The 18,063-nt window shown below is 37.4% G+C and overlaps 1 protein-coding gene across 7 annotated transcripts in view; it reads left to right on the top strand.

Annotated features, from left to right (window-relative positions):
- Positions 1 to 17,819, top strand: part of ATP13A3 (ATPase 13A3) — an 86,209-nt gene extending 68,390 nt beyond the window's left edge. For 4 of the 7 annotated variants that reach the window (XM_038003081.2, XM_038003077.2, XM_038003080.2 and 1 more), the window contains 4 exons: positions 399 to 487; positions 6,727 to 6,807; positions 8,269 to 8,358; positions 14,379 to 17,819. In XM_038003081.2, the coding sequence (XP_037859009.1) occupies positions 399 to 487; positions 6,727 to 6,807; positions 8,269 to 8,358; positions 14,379 to 14,576 (458 nt within the window). In that variant the 3' untranslated portion in view covers positions 14,577 to 17,819. The remainder of the gene's footprint in view (positions 1 to 398; positions 488 to 6,726; positions 6,808 to 8,268; positions 8,359 to 14,378) is intronic. The other 3 variants (XR_005241956.2, XM_008009563.3, XM_038003084.2) reach the window with 3 other exon arrangements.
- The last annotated feature ends 244 nt before the right edge of the window (positions 17,820 to 18,063 follow it).

Below are 18,063 nucleotides of genomic sequence, written 5' to 3'. Positions count from 1 at the left end.
TGATAATCTCATTTTGCCACACATAGTTTAGTCTCTTATTTGTACATTATATATTGACTTTATTATCTTACAAAGTAGCTATCCATTTGGGCAACATGCAAATGTCCATGAAGGTCTGAGTCTTATTTTTTTAAGTCCTGATTATTTTCTGAAGTACTTTTACGGTTAAAGCTAATGGAGTTTAAATATAACATCACATCGTGTATATGAATCTTTTGGGTGCCCTGAACAATGTCTCGTACTCTAGGAAATAACAGAGCACATACTTTATTTCATCAACTGAAGTGAAAGTATTCAAAACCAGATTTAGAAATGATAGTATACCAGTTGTTATTGGATACCTTTTTATATAAAGGAATTTCCTAATTTACTTGTTTTACTTTTACTTTCTTTTCCAGATTTTTTTGTTTTTTCTGTAATTTTTTTATATGTTTTTATATTATTCATCATGTTGTATCCAGTTGCCTCTGTTGACCAGGTTCTTCAGGTAAGACTTAAGCACATCATTTGTTTGGGGAAAAAGACTAACCTGTATACATTTCTTTTTTTCCAGGATCTCTTCTTTTTATATATTCTATTCTAAGATGCTGTTATATTAACTCAAAGATACTCTACAAAGAATAAAGAACCTAATTAAAATAGCAGCTTTTATTAGCTATACCTGTTTAATCTCTGCTTCTGGTTCCATTTTCATTTATCTGCAAACAAATTAAATAGCCCTTGGTCTTTAAAAACAAAAAAGCGTTAATCCTGGTACCTGTTACTCCTCTCTTCTCTACCAGTCTGCTTCTTGAGTAGTCTGCACATGCTCCCTTTTGTTCTTTGGCCATTTAGTTCTTCATTCTTTTCATTAAAAACTTTCGGCGTGGCCAGGCGCGGTGGCTCAAGCCTGTAATCCCAGCACTTTGGGAGGCCGAGATGGGTGGATCACGAGGTCAGGAGATCGAGACCATCCTGGCTAACACGGTGAAACCCCGTCTCTACTAAAAAAAATACAAAAAACTAGCCGGGCGAGGTGGCGGGCGCCTGTAGTCCCACCTACTCAGGAGGCTGAGGCAGGAGAATGGCATGAACCCGGGAGGCGGAGCTTGCAGTGAGCTGAGATCCGGCCACTGCACTCCAGCCTGGGCGACAGAGCGAGACTCCGTCTCAAAAAAAAAAAAAAAAAAAAAAAAAAAAAACTTTCTGAGTAATGAAATACTTGTTTTTTATACAAAAGAATATGCGCACATATTTAAGTTGTTAACTGTAATTTAAAAAATGATAAAGTCATAACACCCTGAGTGTATCATCTAGCCTAAAAAAGTGAACATTACCTGAGCACAAGTCAGTGACAAAAGAAAACAAAAAAAGGTATCATCGCCAATCAATAAGGCACTCTCATGTACCTGTTTTGATGATTTTCCCTGTCATTCACTGTTTTCATTATATACTTACCATGTATGTTTGCAGTCCTAAAAGATAGTTTTGTGTGCTCTTGAACTTTATGAAAATGTTAACTTGTTCCCTTTTTTCTGTGACTTGCATTCTCCCTCAACATTGTTTGTTGATACATGTATTTTATTTTCACTGCATTATAGTATACAATTGTAGGAATATATTAAATTCATTTCTTCATCCTCTGTTGGTAAATATTTACTGAACATATTGCTGCTATGAACATATTTTTACATGTCTTTCGGTGTATGGGGGTAAGTAATAGTGTACCAGAGTGGAGTAGGAGTGGTTTATCCCAGGTACAAGCAGTGAGACAATGGTGCGATGCTGTAGAGAATTTGAAAAAGTAATTAAGCCCAGTAGAAGTCCATCTACTTTTTAAATATTGCCATGTGCTGGTAATTCCAAACACTTCCAGTGGTAGTATACTCCTTCCACTAGTACCCCTGGCAAACCACTAGGGACAGAAGTTTCCTCTGGTGAATCTGGTATCATGATGAGCATGTACTGCTCTTCAGCTACCATGTGGCAAGTTGTTTTCCAAAGTGATTGTATCAGTCGTCCATCAGGGTTTGACATCCTGTTGTTTCACATCACTGCCAACACTTCGTCTTGTCTAGTGGGTGTAAAATGTTATATCATGATGGTTTTACTTTGCCAATTAACTTTACTAATGGAGTTGAACATTTTTTCATATGTTTAATGGCCATTTTTATTTTCTCTGTGGAGTGCCTATTCATGCCTTTGGCCAATATTTTCTACTAGGATGTTGCCTTTTTTTAAAACTTAGTTTTCAGAGTTCTTAATGTATTATATTTGACTGTATAGTGATAAATATCTTCTCCCAGTTTGTCGTTTGTGTTTTTACTTTGTTTATAATACCTGTTTTTAAGAAACAAATTTATAATCTGACAAGGCAAATTTATTAATTTCTTTATTTGTTCCTTGTGTCTTAGTTTGGCAGACTTGTCCATCTCAGAGTTATAAAGATACTCTCACATTTGGTCTTTAATCCATCTGGAATTAATTTTATGTATAGCTTTTGAATAGGGATCATATTTCTTTTTCTTTTTTCTCTTACGCATACCCATTTGTTTCAGCAATTGCTTATTGAAGTTTGTCTTTTCCCACTGATATTCAGTGATACCTTTGTCCTATATCAGTTTCCTTCGTTCCTTCCTCCCTCCCTCCCTCCCTCCCTCCTTCCTTCTCTCCCTCCCTCTCTCCCTCCCTCCCTCCCTGCCATCCTTCCTTCCGCCCTCCCTCCCTGCCTCCCTCCCATCCTGCCCTTCCTTCCTTCCTTCCTTCCTTCCTTCCTTCCTTCCTTCCTTCCTTCCTTCCCTCCCTCCCCCCCCCCCCCAGGCTAGAGTGCAGTGGTACGATCTCAGCTCACTGTGGCCTCAACCTCCTGGGCTCAAGTGGTCCTCCCACTGCAGCCTCCTGGGTAGCTAGGACCACAGGTGTGTGCCACCACACCCAGCAAATTTTAAAAGTTTTTGTAATAAAAATTATAAATGGGGTTTGTAATGGGGTTTCACGGTGTTGCCCAGTCTGGCCCCCAGCTCCTGGACTCAAGTGATCCTCCTGCCTCGGCCTCTGAAAGTGTTAAGATTATAGGCATGAGCCATGGCGTCTGGCCGCAGTTTTGCATATATATAACTAATAGTGTTTTAGGGACTCCATATTTTGTTCTTTAGTTCTCTTTATTTGTGCCAGTACTATATTGTCCATGTTGACCATGACTTTATAAGAAATCTTGATATATGGTTGGGTGGGATTCCTACCCCCATATACATTGTTGTTCATCATGACCTTTTTGGCTGTGCTTGAGCTTTTCTTCTTCTTCTTCCTTTTTTATTTTTATTTTGTGTGTGTGTATGTGACAGAATCTGGCTCTGGTGCCCAGGCTGGAGTGCAGCCCACTACAACCTTCGTTTCTCGGATTCAAGTGATTCTCCTGCCTCAGCCTCCCGAGTAACTGGCACCTGCCACCATGCCTGGCTCTAATTTTTTCTATTTTTAGTAGAGACAGGGTTTTACCATGTTGGCCAGGCTTGTCTCGAACTCCTGTCCTCAGGTGATCTCCCTGCCTTGGTGAGCCACTGTGCCCAGTCAAGCTTTTCTTCTTAACTTTTAAGTTTAGTTTGTCAAATACCAGGAAAATCCCTCTCAGAACTATTAGAATTACACTGAGTTGAATAAATTTTGAGGGTGAATTGATTAGTTTCCTTCCCACAAACAGTATCTCTTTCTGTTTCTGTCTACTTGACCTAATGTCTTTCAGTAAGTCAGATAGTTTTCTCCCTAATGGTTTTTGCACATTTTTTGTTAGATTCCTGGAGTAATACAGTTTTTGATCCCTTGATAAATTATAATTAAAATGACATTTTCTAATTTTTTATGTTGTTGAATTCAATGCAATTGTTTTAGATATTCCTGTTGTTCCCAGAAGCCTTGTCAGACTTTATTCAGACACATTTTAGATTGTCTAGGATTTTCTGTTTAGAGAGGCATCATATATAAGTAATTACAAGCTGTTTGTTTCTGACATTTCACAGTCCTTATATGCTTTCTCTGTATTTTTCATGTGTTAATATATTGGTTACAGTGATAGTGATATCCTTGTCTTAGTCTTGTCTCTAAAGGAAATGATCCTAATAGTTCACCGTTAGATGTACTGTTTGCTGTATATTTCTAGTACATAGTCTTTATCAGGTTAAGGAAACTTCCTTGGTTGTACAGTGTTGTTAACATAAATGGTTTTAAATTTTTATCTAATGCTTTTTTTTTTTTTTTTGAGATAGAGTCTTGCTGTGTCGCCTAGGCTGGAGTCCAGTGGCATGATCTTGGCTCACTGCAACCTCCACCTCCCAGGTTCAAGCAATTCTCCTGCCTCAGCCTCCCAAGTAGCTGGGATTACAGGCATGTACCACCATGCCTGGCTAATTTTTTGTATTCTTAGTGGAGATGGGATTTAACCATCTGGCCAGACTGGCATCGAACTCCTGACTTTGTGATCCACCCGCCTTGGCCTCCCAAAGTGCTGGGATTGCCGGTGTGAGCCACCATGCCCAGCCAATCTAATGCTTCTTCTGCAGCTATTGAAATGGTCACACAGTTTTTCTCCCTGAAGAATGTGATGAATTATAGCTGATCAGTATTCAAATATTGAACTAACTTTGCAATTCTAGAATAAATTCAGTTTGGTCATGATGCACACTCTTTGAAATTTGGATTTTGGTTGCTATGATTTTGTTTTGGATTTTTGCCTCTGCATAAATGAGATCAGATTTAATTTTCCTTTCTTGTGTGTTATGGACAGGTTTGATCTTAAAGTTATATAACTTAAACTTACAAAGTTTGTGAAGTGAGTATTCCATTGCATGGACTGTTTCGTAATTTGTTTAGTCCTGTTTTGCTGGATATTTAGGTTGGTTCCAGTGTTTTGCTGTTAGAAACGATGTGGTATTGTAAATCCTTGCACACTTCAGTTACAGACAAATACATGTTTATAGGCTAAATATGCAAAAGTGGAATTGCTTGGTCTGAGGGTATTTATAAATTTAATTGTCATAAATTTTGCATTATTGAACTTTGAGGTGTTCCAGGTTGTAGTCTTACCATCAGTGTGTGTCTGTTTCCCTGCATATTTCATTGAGGGAGTTAGGTAAGCACTTACAGTAAAAGAAGAAAACAAAATGCATTCTGTTTCTCTTCTGCTGCACATGTCTTCGGTTTTACAACCAACTTTTTCTTGAAATAGTACCGCATTCAGCTTACCTCCCACACGTTTGTCAGCTAGTCCGGCGTCTTCCCCTGCCAGTCTGCTGAAACTGCCCTTAGCAAGGCCAGTAGCCTCTTACTGGTTATGTCCAGTGGACTTTTCTCCTTAATTTATTTTTCTCCAGTCTTACTTGACTCCCCAGCAGTATTTGATGAGTTAGCCATGTCATCATTCTTAAGATACTCTCTTCTGAAATGTGATGCTTTGCTGTCTTTTCGCCTTTTCTTACCTCTGTGACTCTTCAGTCTCATTTTCTACTGTGGTTCCACTCCTGCCCGTTCCTTAAATGTTAGAGTTCCTTACATTTCTGTTCTTATCCCTCTGGTCACTCAGTACATTCTGGTGGTGTCCCCTAGAGTCATGGCTTCGCCTGTAATCACCATCTATATGCCAAAGTCTCCCAACCTTTATGCCCTGCGCCTAACTCACTGCTAAGCTGTAGACCTGCATGTACACTGATGCATTGACTATTACTCGGGTGTTCCATCCAACAGATCCCTCAATTTCAGCATTTTAAGAACTAAGCTCATCATGTTCTCCTTCAACCCTATTTCTTCTCTGTTTTTTGGTACCACTATTTATCCAAGTCAGAAGTGTGCATGCGTGTGTGCTCGTGTGTGTGTCTGTTTATCCGTGCCTTTTCTTCCTCCTTCCGTAGCCAGCCATTTGTTAGATTCTTTCAGTTTTCTTATTCTAAACCTCTTTCTGTCTTTACTACTATCCCATTTATTTAGGCCTTAGAAATTAATCAGATTTTAAAGTGAACAGTTAGATTGTTTTTTCTTAACTTTATCTGTGTAGTTTTTATGAATTTGTCTGTATAATTGAGTTTTGACCAGTACTTCATTATTAGATTGGTACCTCTTTTTTTTTTTTTTTAAGGCAGAGTCTTCTGTCACCCACGCTGGAATACAGTGGCAGGATCTCGGCTCACTGCAGCCTCCACTTCCCAGGCTCAAGTGATTCTCATGCCTCAGCCTTCTCAGTAGCTGGGATTATAGGCGCACAACCACCTCACCTGGCTAATTTTTGTATTTTTAGTAGAGGCGAGGTTTTGCCATATTACCCAGGCTGGTCTGAAACTCCTAGCCTCAAGTGATCTGCCCGCCTCTGCCTCCCAAGATGTTGGGATCACAGGCGTGAGCCACTGTGCCCGGCTGGTACCTCATTGTTTAAAGATGGACTTTTATTTTAAAAATAGAAACTGTTAGACATTCATGATCTAGTAGAGCATGGGCTTTTGAATGTCAGTGAACAGGATTTGACTCTAACCTCAGTCACTTAATATTTGCTTTAACCTTGAGTTACTTACACTTTAAGTTTTATCATCTGAAAGTGAATATTATATATACCCTGGGGCAGTGTTGAGGATTAAGTAGATATATTAAGATATATGAAGGTGTTTGGTACATCATAGGAATTCAATAAATTTAGAAATTATGATATAGTGCTATAATATTGACGACATACAGCAATTTTAACTTTAAAATGTTTTTGCATTACAGATAGTGTGTGTACCATATCAGTGGCGTGTAACTATGCTCATCATTGTTCTTGTCAATGCCTTTGTATCTATCACAGTGGAGGTAAGCACTTCCATAGTCAAATGGCTACCATGTTGCTTTGGAATTCTTGGGTGATTTAATGGTAAATGGGAGAAGAGGACAGGTAATATAATGGAAAGCCACAGAGTCTCAGTTTCATCTTAGGCAAATTCATTTAGCATTCTCTTGTGAAACTTCTCCATGAATTCATAGTGATCATATTAAGGGATGTGACTTAGTTGCACTCACACAGATAGGAGAAAATAAGCAATGTGATAATAAAAAGTAATGATGAGTAGAAAGGAGAGAAGTTCGGGGCCTTGGTGGCCCATGAACTGATGAATCAGTGATTGTGAAATCAGAGTTGGCATGTGCCACCTGTGTTTTGTGATGTACAGTAAAATCTCCCATTTAAGGAAGGAAAGAATGGGGTGGGGGGCCATGCTCCAGGAAACACAGTGAATATTAATAGCAAGAGAGTTTAATGAAAGTATAAAATAATTATCGTTATGGACTTACCTAATTTCAGCATTGATTACTGGAACGTCCTCCTTGATATTTGCTTTTGAGTGACCTCTAGAGGTCTTAAGTACCCTTTGATTCATTGTATATTGTGTAGTTAGCCTCCTGTTAGGATTGCCTTTAGGTTAGTCTATAAAAGGAGGTAGCAAGTTCTCATTGGTGGCTTTTGTCTGCTCTCAGAACTACTATCGTAATTGACGGTTACAGTAACTATAAGAAATGGAAGAGGGAGATACAGTTGTGATTTTTAAGTTAAGAGTTCTGTAGCACAGGCTTTGGGTTAAAATAAAGGTAATTTTTTTGAGAAATATATATCCATATATTTTAGTGATAATAGTTCTGGACTTAGAAATTATGCTTAATTTCATTACCCCCTAAAAGATGACTTGGTATTTAAATTTGAGATATGATGGGCAGCATGGATATTATGGTACTGACCTTTGGAAGTTGCGCAGTGCAATGTGATTTTTTTTTTTTTCTATTTTGTGGGTGCTGGGAAGCACATGTAAGATATTATATTCTTAAAATGTTTCTTTTTCTACAGTATAAGTTCATCTTTTCACAGAAATGTTACTTATTCTTACTATCTAAAGAATGGTTTGTGTTGGATGCTGATGAAATTATATATAGATATGGATATAGAATTAATACTAGATATTCAGTGAACATAAGCATTGTGAAGAAAGACTTCAAATTATATAAGCATCATTTTTAATATGGGAAAGACCTTTTTATACAAAGCCATATTTCATGGAAAATTTAGAAGTCTCATTTTATCAAGAATGTTATGATGATTTATATTTGTTACAAAAGTCCTGTCATTCGTGATCCTTTGGCAGTGTTAACTGAAATTCCATATATGAAAATCAAAATAATGTTTTTCATCAATTATGCAGCATTGTGTGATTCTTTAAAAAGGTGCACATTAATAAAAAATGACTTAGTCATTGTTAATTCTTAACTCGCTGGACTGTCTCTCAGAACTTCTTCCTTGACATGGTCCTTTGGAAAGTTGTATTCAATCGAGACAAACAAGGAGAGTATCGGTTCAGCACCACACAGCCACCACAGGTTGGAACTCAGCACTTCAATTCTCAGTTCTTCCTGTCTGTCTAGGCTCTTTGCTTGCATACGCTGTATTTTCTAGCATGTTCTTGTTCTGTTACATGTTATTCTCTGGCGTGTTCTTGTTCTATTATGTGTTACTTCAGCCTTTTTCACTGTGCTTGGCATTTCATTTCTTATAACAAGTCCTAGAAGATTCATGGCAAACATTTGTTAGAGGCTTTTCAAGATCAGAAATTTCATAAGTCTCCTTTCCATTCCAATCCTGATCTTCTATTTGTGTAAAAGTCTTGTCCTCAAAGGTGAGTTAATTTTTCCATTTCAGTCTACTATAAATTTTATGTTTTTGTTTTTCATGAGTCCCCTTAGAAGCTAAATGAGATTTATATAAACAAAATTTGCAGTGAAAATTGTTTCTTCTTGGATCAGAGTCCAAAGGCCAGAATTTTGAAGAATTATTCCTGATTTCTTGTCAGTTACTGTCCCTTAATTTGGAGTGCCTTTTTGGCTTTCTCCAGCATTATATACCATTTCATTCAGAAGATGATTTGCCTTTTTTCATACAAACCATGGTTTAGGACATTTGACTTTTTGGGTCTGTTAAATAGCCTATCATTTGAAAGGTATCGCAAGTTCTGTGGTAAAGAGAGAAGAGACACAGAAGAATAAAACGCATTTCCTAGTGTTAGGATGTTAAAGTAGAGCTCTTGATACAGATACAGATTGGCCTTATTTTTTAAACCCATGCTGTGAGTCAGAGCTCTTTGAGGTAGCTTTTTGGTCATAGAGAATTTGATAAAATCTCACCCCTTCATTACCTTACCCATTTTTCTTTAGAGATGGGTGATATGCTTTACAGATAAGAGCTCTGAGTCTTTCACTCAGCCTTGAGCCACAGGAAGCTGGTGGTGTTGAAGAGGACTCCCTGGCATTTTTGAGTTGGGTTACGCACTTCGTTTTAGCCAACTTTTACCTAAGTGGTAACTTCCTGAGCTTTATTTTGGTAATCCAGCAGGCCTGATGTCCCGGTGTAATGCCACAGGATTGCTTTCAAAGAGGGCCTGCAGAGCACTGTTTCCATTTTCTAATGCTTTATGGTGGATAATGATGGAATGCAGCAGCATCTGGAGTCAGCCTCAATTTTTTTTTTTTCCCCTGAAAGCAGTGTAATACCAGTTGTCCCTAGTAGTGGGTATGACTAGGGTTGTACAAGGGGCTCAAGTCCTTTAGCAAAATCTCGTCTGTGTATACACACACACACACACACCCCCCAACACCCCAACCCTCCCACCCCCGTATATATAGTTACCTCACTGCATTACTTCAGAAGGTTATTTTTGCCTTATATCATCAATTCTCGTGAAATATTTGTATTGTATTCCTAGGCCTAGGAAAACATTTAGATTTTTATATTCTCCAAAGAGATCTCTGACTATTGATCTGAACGAGAAATTGCATGTTTTGAAGGGGAGTAATACCCTGGTTTAGTTGAAAGTAGGTATCATAAGACCCCTTAAAAATATTTGGATTGGGAGTCTCTCCTTGCTTTTCAACCAAAATTAAATGACAGAAAATTCTTTTATTTGTCTCTGTTTTCTAAAAAAATTATTAATAAATATCTGCCCTTCTCTTTTTGTGAGACCTGGGTCTCACTCTGTCACCCAGGCTGCAGTGCAGTGGCGTGATCATGGCTCACTGTAGCCTCGAGCTCCTCAGGCTCAGATCATCCTCCCATCTCAGCCTCCTGAGTAGCTGGCATTACAGTTGCAAGCCACTGTGCCCGGCAATTTTTGTTCGTTTGTTTTGTAGAGATAGGGTTTCACCATGTTGCTGGGTAGATGGAGCTACAGGTGCATGCCATCCCAGGCCCAGCAATTTTTTTTTTTTTTTCCAGAGAGTAGGTTTTGCCGTGTTGCCCAGGCTGGTCTCAAACTCCTGGGCTCAAGCCATCTGCCTGCCTCGGCCTCCCAAAGTGCTGGGATTACAGGCGTGAGCCACCACACTCGGCCCGCCCTTCTAATTTTTAGGAGTTTGCGTTTCTACCTCTAAAGTGTTCATGGGACAGTGAAGGTAGAGCGTGGTCCAGAGCAGGTGGGCCCCAGCATACCCTATGCGTCAGCTGATTCTGAAAATCATCAAATAGACGAGAATTGAAGTCTTCCGTTTCTATCGTCATGATTAAGGTGCATTTTTAAAAAACGTACTGGCTTTAGGAAAGAGAGTTCTTATAACCTCCCAGCACAAAGTGGCATGCTTTCACTCTCTACTGCTTCTGTGTGTAGTGTTGCTTCACTGTTGATGTTTGTGGCCCTTCGAGAGCCAGTCATTAGTTCATCGTATTACCGTAAGGCCGAGGTTCTCAGTCAGAGATGATTTCCCCCAGGGGACATTTGCCAGTGTCTGGAGACACTTTTGGTTGTCACAGTTGGCAGCCCCAGTTGTTCATACTTATTCTCTGACCCCCCCCCCAAAAAAAAAATTTATACCGGTGATTTTCAAGCAAGATTATTCATCAGAAATGCTTTGAACTCCACCCTTGGCCTACTGGATGGAAATCTTCAGTGGAGACCCCCGTCATCTCTGGTTTTCTATAAAGCTTTACCCTGTTTGAGGAGATCTGTGTCACATCTTCTCTTTAGGAGCATTTGTGCCCACCTTGTGTCTGTAAACTGAGGGTACTTGGTAGTGGAACGACATCCTACCACCTGTGATCTGATCGTGCCTGGGGATTTGTGCCCAATTCATGTTTTCTTATTTGGTGAAAAATCCAAAAAAGTAGTTTTTATGGTGTAGTGGTAGTCTTTATGCCATTTAAAATATTATTTGAGCTACATAGCTAGAATGTTTATTCTGATTTTCTGTTTTGTTTTATATTCAGAATTGGTATGGAAGAAGACTTATGAAAACCACAGCACCGTTGTAACATTTTTTCCTTCAAGCTTGGCATTCTGTTTTATATACTACCCGTGAAAACATTTACTGAAAGACATTGCTAAGCGTAAACTTGACATTTTTGAAAGTTCTTTTTAGTTTCTCTGCTAAACTATGCATGATAGCCTCTTTCCTTCTCTGAGGGGATAAATTTGGTCACTTAAGCATTCCTTTCAGAAACAAACCGAAAGATCCAGTGGCTACAGCTACCGTGTCCTGCTTTAGGGACTTGTGCCGTAGGTGTTTTGGAGAGACCCACGTGCTCACTCTGTGCCCGAAGCCCTGTTTCATGGCCTTTGTGTTACACAGTGCTTGCCTTTCTCCCTGCACCGTCATCATCTCCCCGCTGGCTGATTTCTCATTCCAGCATGCCTGTAGCACCTTTTATTTTCCCTTCTACTGAACTATATTGTGTTTGAGAATGTGTGGTATGTTTGTGTTTGTAAACTAACAAACCTATGCTTGCATATAGTGTACTTTCTGTGTATGATACTTGGGGAAGGCAAGGGTACAGGAACAAAATGTTTTCAATTACGGTACAGTAGGGGGATTCTTAGTGTTTGTTCCTCATGACTTTTTAAAAATTGTGATAAGTGTACATTGTTTGTGATAGGGTTGTGAGGATTTTTTTTCAATGCATAAAAAGAATCCTATTCGGTTGTTCTATTTGCAATTAAATTAATTTTAATTGTATTGGTTGACTTACTTTCCACAAGTAGGAAGCAATGAATTGAAATATGTGTGTTTGGCTTTCCTTAACTCAGCTTGCTACACATTGCCCTTCAACCTGGCAGATTCTTTGGACGGACAAGTCCTATTATATTTCTGCTTTTTTTTAAAAAAGTCAACAGTCAACATTAGCTTATTTTCTGTGATAATCTAACAGTGCTACTTAAAAGTGACAGCTTTCAGCTGAGCACGGTGGCCCATACTTGTAATCCCAGCACTTTGGGAGGCTGAGGCAGGCAGGTCACAAGGTCAGGAGATCGAGACCATCTTGGCCAACATGGTGAAACCCTGTCTCTACTAAAATACAAAAAATTAGCTGCACGCGGTGGCGCACGCCTGTAATCCCAGCTATTTGGAAGGCTGAGGCAGGAGAATCGCTTGAACTCGGGAGGCAGTGGTTGCAGTGAGCTTAGATCGCGCCACTGCACTCCAACCTGGTGACAGAGCAAGACTCCATCTGAAAAAAAAAACAACAAAGTGACAGCTTTCAAATTGATTTAGGAACAATGATTTTTTCCACAATTAGATTGACAAATGACACCTTGGGAAAAAGTAAGATCTAAGTAGTAAATTATCATCTCAGATGAAATATTATGTTTGTTGTGTGCCTGTACTGGAAAGGTATTATCTGTTATTTTGGATCACCTGAAGAATCCTATAAATAGTGACTTCTGTACCTTAATGCTAAATATTTTCCTGTGGACTTTTTTTTAAGGTGATACTAATATAACTCTCTTTAGTTATGACAGTGAAAAGGCTACTAGGCGAGTAATCTTCAAACTTCCCCTGCCGCTACCCCAGATGTAGCTTGCTTTTGTCCACCGTTTTTGCCTTTAAATTCTTGATAGCAGTGTAGCTTATTGTGTTTTGTTGACAAACTTAAGCTAGTGGACCTTTAACACTGAGAGCGGTGAGTTACTGTTTACCATGCTCTCAGCGGGTCGGGGAGAAGAGGGGAAGAGTAGTAGGTTCCTGATGGTGGTTTCAATTGGATGAGAAAGAGCTATCAAGTGACTTATGTACAAACTTTGAGCTTTAATTTTAAAGTATTTTTGCTCTTCTCCATTGGCTAATTTAGAAACATGTTTCAAAATACATCTCTAGCTAACTTGCCTTTTTAAATCATGAGGCATTTTAGATAACATTAGAATATGTATCTCAGTTATGTTATACTTTACTTTGTGAGATTACTTCATTTAGAGCTAGTTGTAGCCTGGGTTATATGTTGATGGGCAAAACAGAATGACCTGGAATTTAAATTTCATTTTGGAGAAGCAGCAGCCAAAATAATTAAGAAGTGGCTGTTCTTTAGAGATAAATGCAACTACTTCATTGAGTCCCGGTATAGTCATTGATATTTATTTCAAATTTCAATTGAGACAAATTCTGAGGGCCCTTTTCAGCCCTCTGTTGAGTTTACATTTCTATGCATTAACCAGGGACTCTGCTTTCTTGTTCTCCAAGGATCATTGATCTAAGGCCACATTCACTAAAAACATCAGGATTGATCAGAAGGATTTCAGTGACAGCAGAGCTTTTTGCAATGAAATAACACGAAGCAATAGTACTTGTTTTATACAAACCCTTCCCAGTCATGGAGCACCAACAGAAACCATCATTATAAGACAGTATTATTTTTATATTAGTAAGGATGAGGTTTTAAAAGACGTAATTGACATTAAACATGATTGAAGCCCTAATTTTGACCAAAGGATATTTACTTCATGTTTTGAGAGATGACATTAACAGTAACGAGGCTACTTGTACACAGCTTTCTTCCAAAAACGATCATGCGGCTAAGTTGCCAGGAGCAATAGTATGGAAAGGTAGTTTGGGACAGAATGTGAAGATTTTCAAATTAAAAATTAAAAATGTTTTCTCTTTCTGAATGGCTTAAAGTTCTTCTTAATACACTAGATATTCTGTTAAAGAATCCATATCTGCAAGTTATTTAAAATGTATTAGTATACAAGAGTATAGGTATATAAAACTAAATGAAGTAAATCATATTGATAACCCCTGAAAAAAATCTAAAGAATAATCAGTTCCTAAATAATTGAAAGCTACCTTTAAAAAATAAAACAAAAGAACACGCATTTCGTTGTGTTGCCCAGGTTAGTCTTGAGCTCCTGGGCCCAGGCAATCCTCCCACCTCAGCCTCCCAAAATGCTGGGATTTCGGGCATGAGCCACCACACCCAGCCAAAGCTGCCTTTTTTTTAACATGAATTTTTTCCCCCCATTTGTTGTGCTCAGAAGTCATCTCCTCTTATTTTCCTCTGCTAATGTGTGCTCTAACAAACCTGTTTAAAACAACAAGCCTTTAATCAACTGGGGTGTTTTTTTTTTTTTTTCTTATTTCCTTAGGAGTCAGTGGATCGGTGGGGAAAATGCTGCTTACCCTGGGCCCTAAGCTGTGGAAAGAAGATACCAAAGGCAAAGTACATGTATCTGGCGCAGGAGCTCTTGGTTGATCCAGAATGGCCACCAAAACCTCAGACAACCACAGAAGCTAAAGGTTTAGTTAAGGAGAATGGATCATGTCAAATCATCACCATAACATAGCAGTGAATCAGTCTCAGTGGTATCGCTGATAACAGTATTCAGGAATACATGATATTAGGAGTTTCTGATCCTGTGTGTCAGAATGGCACTATTTCAGTTTATGTCCCTTCTGATATAGTAGCTTATTTGAGAGCTTTGCTCTTTCTTAAACATGAAAACAGAAAAGGATATCGTCCTAATAGTTAAATTAACAGTCAATCCATAAAGTCCTGTATCTTCATTCAGTAACCAAAATATTACATACATTTCCAGAATTTTCTTGGTTGTTACTCTCAGTGATATTCTTTATATTGGGTACAGGAGAAGTTTGGTAGGTTTTTCAACAATAGTTTTTGAGACCAGTTTACCTCTTCACATTTATGCTCACAACCCCCTTATTAGAAAAGTCTGTATTTATATACAGGCTCTAAATTTGTGATTGATTAAAAGAAAGTGAGTGTTAATTAGCCTCCAGTGAAAATATATTGAAAGCCTATTTTCATTTGATTCCAATATTTCTTCCAAAGAATTCTGTATAAACATATGCCAATTCCCTAAGATGGTTTAGAGTTAGGAATGAGTTTTTATGGTGTTTCTTATAGAACAACTCAGGTAATTTCCATTTCTGGTTTTATATTTTCTGTACAAACTGCCTGGGTTTTATTTTTCTAATCAGCAAGGTGCTTCACTGCCTTCTTGAGACGCCTCTCAAAGCTATTAAATGGCTCCTGTGCTATGTGTGGTGTCAGTAGTCTAATTTGCTTCTGTTAAATGTTGTAGAACCTTTTTCACTAGGAAATAAGATTCATTTCTTTTGGCAGTAGATGAAGATTCATATTTTACTGTTTCTTCAAATGTGTTTCTGTCAGGCTTTGTGTTATTTTAAATGGTTTTTTAAATTTTCTTCTATGTTTTCAATTACCTAAAGACATAGGATAATAGTTTTTTTAAGTTAGAATTTTACCTCATAAGATTTTTTTGAGGTTTGATGTATGTCTCTGTCTTATCAATAATGAGGCTTAAAAAATATTGGATTTGAATGGCTGCCATTTTTTCAAAGCAATATGAATTTGATGAGTTTGTTTTATGCCATTAGGTGGCGCCAGAGGTCAGAACATGTCTGTTTTGAATTGGATTGTTACAAATAAGCATATTTGATGCGGAAATTTCTGGGAGACAAAAAAATTGTGGAAATAAAGTTAAAAAATTGACATTCATTGAGCCAAAAGAAATGTGGAGAAGCATTTTTCACCTTTCTGTTTGGCCTGATTAACATTTAAATTCTTGCCAAAATTAAGGTAACTTTAAAAAAATGCCTTTTGTAGGTAGGATCCAGCAGTTTGGCAATGCCCACAGTTATCGTAACACAGAAAACTGATAGTGCTGTAAAATGGACACTAAACTATTAAAACAGTGTGACGTTGTTCTCTGTTCTTCCATAGCCAGTAACATGCTTGCTCGTGCTTTCTACTTCTAGCGATCATTCTTTTCCTAACATATATTTACAAATTTACCAAATTTTACCTAGAATTTTAGGACCAAATGGTTCTCACTCTTTATGCTGCAAAGACCTGGATGATGTTTGGTAACTATAGAAAAATAGAAGTTACACTCAGGATCACTGTTACTGCTATTGCCACTGATGATTCCTGCAAAAATATAATCGAAGTTTTCCATCAAATGTATAATATGCTATTAATACACATTAGATGATGACAGTTGTTCCATGAATGATTCTATGAAGCTATGCATCTTAGACCTCTTGAGCTGTGAATTAGCACTATTTTCTATAGTTACTTATTTTCTGGATCATTTTATAATTTCCATATTAATTTCAAATATGCTCGTGTTATTCTTCAGTGATTTCCACAATTGTGCATTTTATTCTTTGGTTTAAGTACTGAAGCATATAATGAAAGTAATTGCTAAGTAGCAGCTTAAAAATTCAATTATCAGATTGTATTTAACATCTTTAGGAGCATGATCATAAAGAGCTATTTTTGACACCCCCCTCCCCACTTTTTTAACATTTAGAGTTAATAAGGGTTTTATATTTCATCTGTCCATATTGTTTTCAAAGGAATTAGGTGTTTAGGTAGGTGGAAAAGCATTTGTAGGAAGTTAGATTTGAATGTAGACAAGGTGGGTTATTCATGTTGAGAATGTTATTTGAAGAACGCCTGTGAAGCCAGGTGTGGGTTCTACTCAGTGCCATAGATAGACTGAGGCTTCTCTTGTAGGTCACCATTACATAGTAATTTTGATTCTGAATTTCACATTAAATTATTTGAGTTTATACAGACCTAAATTTTAAAATCTGTACATATATTATTTTGATGTATTAAGATGAATAAATATTGCTGATTTAAATTTTATTTATGCACATACTTAAAGGACAGAAATGTCTGGGAAAGTAATTGTTAAATAATGATATGTAACTTTTTAACTTTTTAAATAAATAACAAGATTTTTAATGTGTGTCTCCCTCAGGGTTGTTTAAAGTTTTTTTTCTCCCTCAAGTTTAAATAGTGGTAACTATATGTTTTGTATCTTCTAGCACCAACTGCTGTAAAGCAATGCTGCAAATAATGCTTGAATAAAAGTGGCTAAGCCAACAACAAAATACTTTTTATAGTAGTTTTGTAATCCTTAAATTCGAAAGCTTTCCAAATTGCACTTGCATCTAAACAAAACTGTTGCAGTTTTTACTCTATTTATTTTGTTCCCCATGTTTGTGAAAGTCCTGCACAGTTTCAAAGGCATGGTAAATAGTATATCAATGTTTATGTAGTCTGTTACAAAAACAGCTATAGATAACATTATCCAGTGAAAAGCAAAATTCAAGCTTTAGAAAATACTCATGCATGCAATTTTGACATATCTAAAAATAGATTTTTGTATATTTATGGTGGGAGGTGGTTGAGAACTTTTAACAAAATGGGGTGTTAATTTTTGTACAGTCTGTGGGCATTTACACATTTTTAATGTATTAAAATTTGGTAATTATGTGTACATTAAATTAATAAAATAGCTACTTCTGGTTATGATTTGTGAATTCCCTAAGACCTTGGATTTTTTTAAGTAACTTTATATCAGAAATGATACTGCATCTTTATATTTTTAAAATTGTATTGCTGCTCAAGAATGGTACCCTCTTGTCAAAAAGGCATACATTCATAATTGTACATTCAGCATTGTAAATAATCTTATGAAACCTTTTTTGATTGAAGCTATTCAAAATAAAAATTTTAATGAATGAAATAACACTTTTTTTCTGTGTCTTTATACATTTGTTTGCTTTTTAGTCACATGAATACTGCCCTTTGCGGATTTATTTTCATGCCTGTTAGTACTTCCCATGTCCCTTTTTTTTTTTTTTTTTTTTTTAAAAAAGGAAATAACATTCCGCATATCATACCGTGTGTGTGACCATCCTGGGGAAACCGCTCAGTCAGATGTAGTGTAGAGCCAAATGTTAAACGCGAGGAGGTCTGAGGGAAACGGTGAA

Source organism: Chlorocebus sabaeus, chromosome 15 (genome assembly GCF_047675955.1).
Source record: "Chlorocebus sabaeus isolate Y175 chromosome 15, mChlSab1.0.hap1, whole genome shotgun sequence".
In the NCBI taxonomy this organism is placed as follows: Eukaryota; Metazoa; Chordata; class Mammalia; order Primates; family Cercopithecidae; genus Chlorocebus; species Chlorocebus sabaeus.
This window is presented reverse-complemented; position numbering and strand designations above follow the sequence as displayed.